Source organism: Oncorhynchus mykiss, chromosome Y (genome assembly GCF_013265735.2).
Source record: "Oncorhynchus mykiss isolate Arlee chromosome Y, USDA_OmykA_1.1, whole genome shotgun sequence".
Classification (NCBI taxonomy): Eukaryota; Metazoa; Chordata; class Actinopteri; order Salmoniformes; family Salmonidae; genus Oncorhynchus; species Oncorhynchus mykiss.
Genome location: NC_048593.1, coordinates 18,374,148 through 18,381,842, shown reverse-complemented (window position 1 = coordinate 18,381,842; position 7,695 = coordinate 18,374,148). Strand labels below are relative to the sequence as shown.

At 41.6% G+C, this 7,695-nt stretch overlaps 1 protein-coding gene across 5 annotated transcripts in view; it reads right to left on the bottom strand.

The window, feature by feature from the left end:
• Positions 1-902: 902 nt before the first annotated feature.
• LOC110509741 (RIMS-binding protein 2) overlaps positions 903-7,695 on the bottom strand; it is a 92,203-nt gene continuing 85,410 nt past the window's right edge. For all 5 annotated transcript variants that reach the window (XM_036967637.1, XM_036967636.1, XM_036967638.1 and 2 more), the window contains 6 exons: positions 7,489-7,658; positions 7,104-7,281; positions 6,689-6,789; positions 6,507-6,578; positions 6,119-6,256; positions 903-3,220 (listed from right to left, as the gene is read on the bottom strand). In XM_036967637.1, the coding sequence (XP_036823532.1) occupies positions 3,023-3,220; positions 6,119-6,256; positions 6,507-6,578; positions 6,689-6,789; positions 7,104-7,281; positions 7,489-7,658 (857 nt within the window). In that variant the 3' untranslated portion in view covers positions 903-3,022. The remainder of the gene's footprint in view (positions 3,221-6,118; positions 6,257-6,506; positions 6,579-6,688; positions 6,790-7,103; positions 7,282-7,488; positions 7,659-7,695) is intronic.

Below are 7,695 nucleotides of genomic sequence, written 5' to 3'. Positions count from 1 at the left end.
CATCACATACACCGGGAATCTTTCCCCTCAGCTGTTTTATATTTACTGCTACCACAGTTATCACTCCTTTCATTTGTGCCCTTTTCTTGAGAGTGAAACAAGTCACTTTTCTTGCCCCCATACGTTTTACTCTGAGCACATTCTCCCTCTGACTAACAGAAACACAAACAATTATCACTAGACCACTTCTGGTTACCCTCACCGATTCCACATTACCCAACTCTTTTTCACCCACCGTGAAACCACAAATGGATCATCCATAAGGCAAGAGTCCACTTTTCGATATATACAGTACCTCGGTCTCCGATAACTTCACCACACCTACCACCTCCGATACTTCACCCTCACTCACTTCCATTTCTCCTCCTGTCTTCAGCTCCCTCTGCTTACACTTTCTACCATTCTTCTTTAACAAACCATCTCCCTTTTTCCCACAATTTTTATCAGACTCAAGCTCACCCTCCATCTCTTATGCCTCCTCCTTCCATTCCTCCTCCGTTTTCCAAGTACATGTCTCCTTATGATAATACTGCACTACTCCTGACAACCATCTTGTTCTTGACTCCATTTCCGCCGAGGCCCGTTCCCTCCACCTCCTCTAAGTGCCACCGAAGCTCCCTCCCACTCCGCCATGTGAGTTTGTTATTGTTCTTATCACATTTAAATGGCCATCGGGTCCAGATCACTGCTGCCATCCATAGGATGAAAAGTGTAATAGTAGGCAGTAAAGCTGATCCCTTCAGTAGGTTTCCCCTTTAATGTCTGGTAGACTGTGCTTCAAAATCCACTTTTAATGATGTTATTAGTTTTAATTCATGCGACATGCGTGAGTAATTACATGAATAGGACACTGAGAAAAAGAAAAGAATCACACATACATGAAAGTAATCCAAACACAGATGTTCTACAAAATATCAAATTTATTTTTGATTAAAAAAAAAAATTTTTTTTTGCACATGCACATAATATTTGATCACCATAAATGATCTTTTTCTTTTTCTCTTTGATTCACAGAGCAAGCACATAACCACAGACTTAAACATCTTATCTCGAGGACACCATGGAGAATGCTTGCACTGTTTACAGTAAGAATACATCTCAAAGCACTCAAAAGGCAGTCTGAAAATCAAGTATAAACATTTAGAAATGATCGACAAATGGAAAAAGTACAGAAATGCAACAACATAGACATACACGCATTCACAAATGAATGATTGGGTATTATGACTTGAACACCTTTTAACAAATGGATGCATAACATAATGCATAACTTTGGACACATAATAAAATATAAACTATTTTGCCTGCTCAACACCTCATACATTCCTTTTTGTCAATCCATCGTTAGATTTTCTATTTTTTAATAAACATAGAAGATCCCTGTAATCCTTATACAGCGGGATATTACACTTGCCTTAAATATCTTAGCTGATGGGCATGTCTGATAGGTCTCTCTCCGACTAGTTTTCACTATCAATCGCATTTCAACATATTTCATTGTGACTCATGGATTGACATATTGTCCCTGATGATCATGCACATCAAATGCTGGCTGTACAGCAACTGTAGTGATGCTAAACTCTTACAGAATGGGATCATGGGTTATGAAAATGGGTTAATATAGGGCTTTAAAAGCTGTCAAAAATACAGGACAATGTTTGTCTAACAGCCTCCCTAGTAAATGACAATCAGCTGGATGCATCCTTTATTTAGCCCTCATTTAGCCCATAAGCCACAACTACTGGTTTAGAGGTTGTAGGTACAGTATGTAGGTCATCCCTCCCTTTCTCTTGCCAATAGGTCTATAATAGTGTAAACAAGTAAACGGTGCAGAATCTTGAGGGCACACACCTAGACATCTTTACTGAAATGGCTGAGTGGGTAACACAACCCTCAGAACTGAACATTACTGAACATTACACCGGCAATGTAGTTAGCGGCACACCACTAAGATCACATGACTCCTAACCACGTGTCCTCTTTTTTGGGAAAAAAAGAAAGAACGCACAGACATGAATGCACACTGAGCAAACACACAGCCTACACCTACACCCACACACACAACAGTACTTTTCCATTCATCAGACAAAACATACCCCTTTGTGCAATTGGAAGGCATCATCAAACAAAGCTGCAGAGATGCAGCAGGGGTTCTTGGCAGACTAGTGTTAGTTTAAAAACAACCTTGTTCAACCATAGAAAACGAGGAATGTCATGCTCTATATTGTTTTCATAAAGGCCACTGAGATGGTTCAAACGTCTTACCCAATGTAGCTTCCTCTCCTTGCTGTAATGCTCTGTGGCCAACCACCCTGCAGACTCCTAGGTTCTGTGAGTGATTCAACCATTTGTCACCCTCCTGTCCGTGATATATTGCACTGAATAAAGCCTCTGTGTTAGCAGCCAGCATTACTGACAGAATGCCATCAATAACAGTGTCGTTGAGTTGTTGCTCTAGTGTTCCAGGAGTATGGTCTGTCTCCTAGTATTGACATCTGACTATCACAACAACTTGTTTTTGCCACGCCATGTATTTTAGAGACCTTATATTGACACAATTGCCATGGAAACCAGCTCGGGTTGTAACAAAAAAGAATAGGCTACTCTGTTGTTACCCTACAACAAATGCACACAAATGCATTATCAGCATTGTCCTGATTTCCAAAGTCCCTTAATAACCATTTGATTAAAGAAAACAGCGGTAAAATGTAATGAAAGTCCTAGTTTATACTCCTATTTTTTTCCTCCACCTCAAATATATCACAGTTATACAGTATGTGAGCAAAGTTCTCATTGAATTTGGCACTGAGTATATGTACGTAAATATGTGTATTCAACACTAGAACATGAATGTTGTATCACTGACTATATTAGATTAGGCTCACATATATTGTCCTGTAATACATACGAACACGTAGCCATTGTAGTTGTGTGCTGTAGATTCGGCTGATTTGATTGTGTGTACTGTATGCAATTTACAATACTGGGCCCAGCATCTTTTCTGGGGTCAGCTGGGGACAGTTTATTTAACCGGAGAGAGTCTCTTGAGCAGTTTCTTCCCCTTGGAAAGCAGTCCCTTTTTCTTTTTGTTGTCCCGGGGGTCCCTGGGGCCCCTGGCGGGGCTGATGGGCCGCATGGTGCCTGGAGGACACAGGGGACGCACTGTGGGGGACGCTGCTCGGACAGGCGGGGCCGTACTCTCTGTGGTATCCATGGCTACCTGAAGAGAGATGCCATGGTGGGTGTAGGGGCAGGGAATTACAAAGCAAGTAGTTGTCCTTTGTGGCTTACCCTTTCTCTGTCTGAGGTAGGACTAGGACACACAGTCAGCACTGTGTCCTTCAATAACACTATCACCCCACTGTCACACTATAAGTCCAATGGGACATTAAAAGACTTTGGGTTCAGTGCTCAAGTAGATAATTACTGAAAGTTTCCCAGCCATAGAAATAGAATGAAGGGTTGACATGCCAAAATATCAATTTCTAGAGTCTAATTACAATTCCAACGATACTTGAATTTGATATGCTATGTGTGTTGACCTTGAGACTTCTCAACAATAGCTATCAACATACACAAGTCTGCATACATAACTCTGTATAAAGTCATAGGAAAAAAATACAACAATGCCATTACAGATCATTATACTTACTGTCGGTTTTCCACTAAAATGTGTGTCAAATACATACGTAACATTAATGTTTGGGCAATTCCACGATAAGACTCCAATTTTTTCACTTGAAAATGTATGCCAAAAGCAAACCATTGACTTCAAAGTTTAACAAACCATGCTATGCACAATGATTACTTTGAACAATTTAGAATAAAAAAAAAAACAGAATCCCTCAGTTTTATTCTGTTACCAAACTGTATCTGCACAGTTCTGTCTTTAAATGTGTTTTTGTAACATTTTATGTGGAAGTTGTTAGAAGTGGTCCTTGTGCATATAATTATATTGTTTATTAAACTTTGAAATCAATGGTTTTTGTTTGGTATACATTTTAAAGTGAAAAAATCTGAATCTCAGCGTAATTCCATTATCGTGGAATTGCTCGTTTCAAATATATATGGGCTGATTTCCCAGACACAGATTTAGCCTAGTCCTGGTCTGAAAGGCATGCTCAATTACAATTCTCCATTGAAATACGTTTTAAGTTCAGGACTAGGATGAATATGTCCAGGAAACCGTTTTTCACCTCTGGAGTGAAATTATTCAGCGTGTCAAAACTGTGTGATTGTACTGTACTGTACCTACAGCTCTGGTTTAAAAACAAGAGAGAAGAAACAAAGAGGTTTATAAAAGAGGTTATGAATCAGGTATTGCTTTTGGACTGTTATTTAAACTATTTCTTTTAGACTCCTGTCCCTCTGTTGATGGGGGACTGAAGACGTTGGTGGGGCTGGTGAGGTTTTATACAAACAAACACTGAGTAGGAAGCCATCAAACAGGTCGTTACTAGTTACCACATCCACAAAGCCTTAACCCCACTTATTTCTACAATGTATCTTCTTGAAATCTGAATTTAAACCTAACCTTAACCACACTGCTAACCTGATGCCTAACCCTAATACCAAAAAGCACATTGTTTTCCAGAATTTGTACGTTTTGACTTTGTGGCTGTGGTAACTAGTGAAAACAGAGCACAACATCACAATACCACAGCTTCTGATAGGTCACCGATCATGAGGGACACACAGAGTCATTTACAACACTCAGGGACACAACTGTCGATACCATCCCTCTTGTCTAATGCACTGGGCTGGCAACCAAACATGCTACCACACAGTTCACCTAGGACCTTTAAAATGGTATCTCAAAGTTAAAGAGGAATCATAACTTTGAAACAAATGGGGATTTGCAGTTCCCATTAGTAAATGGTTTATCAATGACTACAGATATAGGGAACTTTTGAGCTTGCAAAATAGAGCACTATCTCAGAGTGTGGTAGTAGTCCACTGCAAATAAACATTGTGGTTATACTGAAAAGAGGAAAGGCTTTCCTCATTACACCAACTGGTATGTAATACTTTAACGTGCAAGCATGATGAATGACCATGTTGCTATACACCTGTGAATGTGTAAGCAGAATGTTTACTGGCTGCAAATAAACCATTTAACACAGGTGTAATAATCACAATGCCCAGCATTAGATCTGTCAGGCTCGTATCTCTAGTTGCTCACTTACTGTACGAGGCAGATTTTATGATGTGAAATGAACAATCTTCTTCTGTTTGTATTTGCCAAGCAGGTGAGGAAAAAAGGAAATCAGATGTGGTGACATCATCATTTCAGTACAACCCACACGACAACTATGAGGGAAAAAAATAAAAAAAATACTACAATACACACGAACACAGGTCGCGAATGAAAATTATTCATATCCAATTTCTGATTTTATTGTTCCATTGTACCATTACAGTATGGATGTCTCACTGTGGCTGTTATTTCATCTGGTTTAGATCAAACATGGCATATCTATCCAATTTCATCAAGACCTGAAAAATATATATATTTTTAAGTGTGTGCAGTATACAAAAAGAAACAAAGCCTCTCCCAGGAAATACAGCAGTCGGGCCAATAAAGTCTACTATTATATAAAAGGTATCAAGTTTATTTTTGAAAAGGCATGCTTTGCTATATTATCAACCCCTACAGTTTACTCAAATCCTTTTCTTCCATTGGAGAACAACTGATAGAAATCAGGAACTCTTCAGATGTGTTCATAAAGCACTATTAATAGACACAATATCCAGCGTTTGGTTTTGTGTTTCAGTGCAAAGAGGGTACCCAATTAATGACTTAAACCTTTTTCAAATATCCACTGTCCTTTGTCACTGCTATGTGAATATCACCTGCCCCGTACTGACATAGGTCAAGTGTTCTATTTCTCTGTCCACTTTGGCCTTCGCTTCTTCCTTTCTAACAATCAGAAGGTATGACTGTGTTTGTCCCTTTCACCAGGCGGGGGATAAGGTTTGTATATTCACCACTGTCACTGTCAAACACGGACAACACACACACACAGAACACAGACGGCAAGTGGAGGAAGCGAGACGTAAATCAAGAGAGGCGGAGGATGGATGGACAGAGGGCCTAGCGCTGAGAGCGGCGATGTACCCTTTTGGCCTCGGCCCGGTTGGCGGGCTCGTCCTGGGCATAGCGAGACGGAGTGTCCGTCAGGTACACCTCCACGTCGTCAGGCACTTCTTCTAGAAAATTAGAGGGAACGAGGCCGCGGTGGCCATTGATTTCACCCTGCAGAGAGAGGAGAGGAGGGGGCAGTGGGGATGAGAACCATGGCTAGACCCACTGAACTCTGGTGGTCAGGGAAAGAGCCCTCTCCTGTGCAAAAGGACATAATATGTGTATGAACCAGGTTCATTCAATGGCATTTCTTTAAAAAAATGAGTAACTGAAACATCCCTGACTTTAACAACTTGTGAATGGCCCTGTGTAATAAAACAAGTTAGTCACATCATGGAACCAAGAAAAGAGGCAAACTCACATAGTAGAACCCGTCTTCATCAATCTCTCCAAATACAGAGATGATGTCACCAGCACAGAAGGTCAGCTCAGCCTATCAAGAAACAGAAAGGTCATTAACACCCTTACAATGTCTGTCTATCTGGTTACATGTGCAGTGTCAGTATGTTTGTCTGTGTGTTTTGTGTGTTTGTGTGGCAATACCTCCACGTCCACATTGGGGGAGCTCTCTCTGGGGTCATAGTCGTAGAGGGCCACCATCCTCCTGGTGGCCTGGTGCTGGCGGAAGCCACGTCTGTCCTGCCCTGTGAGAGGAAACAAGAGGACACTCCAGGAGGTGATATAGTGACAGATGTTTGTAGAGTCACAGAGAGATACTTGTGCCCTGCCCAGTGTGTTACTTTAGGGAAAGTTCGGAAATTCCTATCTACTCCGAGAGTGAAATGCTCTGAATTTACAAACAACCCAGAGCGCACTCTGACACACTGGAGGCAATTTACGAACACACCCCTTGAAAAAGAATACATGGGTACAGTCAAAATGGCTGCCAGTCCACCTATTATGGAATCATTGACTTGAATGAGGATGTCTGTTCTACTCAATCTAGTTCTGTGGTTACCTATTCCTACTTTATCCACTGGTGTGTTGAGTGGGAGGAAGCCCTGCTTGATGAGCTGGTCCATGGTCTCCTCGTCCTCAGCCCTGATCTCTGACACCATGTTGCAGGGCAGGAGCCCCATCCTGCCTCCCCTGATCTCCCCTCGGTAGAAACCATCTGTGTCCTTATCACCATATACCTGGAACAGACCGAGAGAGAGAGAGAGAGAGAGAGAGAGAGAGAGAGAGAGAGAGAGAAGAAAAGAGTGAGAGAAAGCGCAACAAAAGAGACAAAGAGAGGGAAAGAAAATAATCTTTTCAATGCTGTTTTATGTTGTTCCTCAATTTTTTCAAACACAAGCACAATATCTCAAAACGTATGGCCTAGCCCTGTGTGTGACACCCACCCTAATGATCTGGCCCTCTTTGAAGGGCAGTTCCTCATCTGCTGCGTCCGGGTTGGGAGACATGGACAGGGGGTCGTAGTCAAACAGAGCCACAAAGATCCGGAACGATTCCTCTGGTTCCGACTCATCGTAGTTAGGAGGGGAGCGGCGTTCCCGGTCCCTGTATCCCTCTTAAACACGGGAGAGAGAGAAGAACACATCCACCTG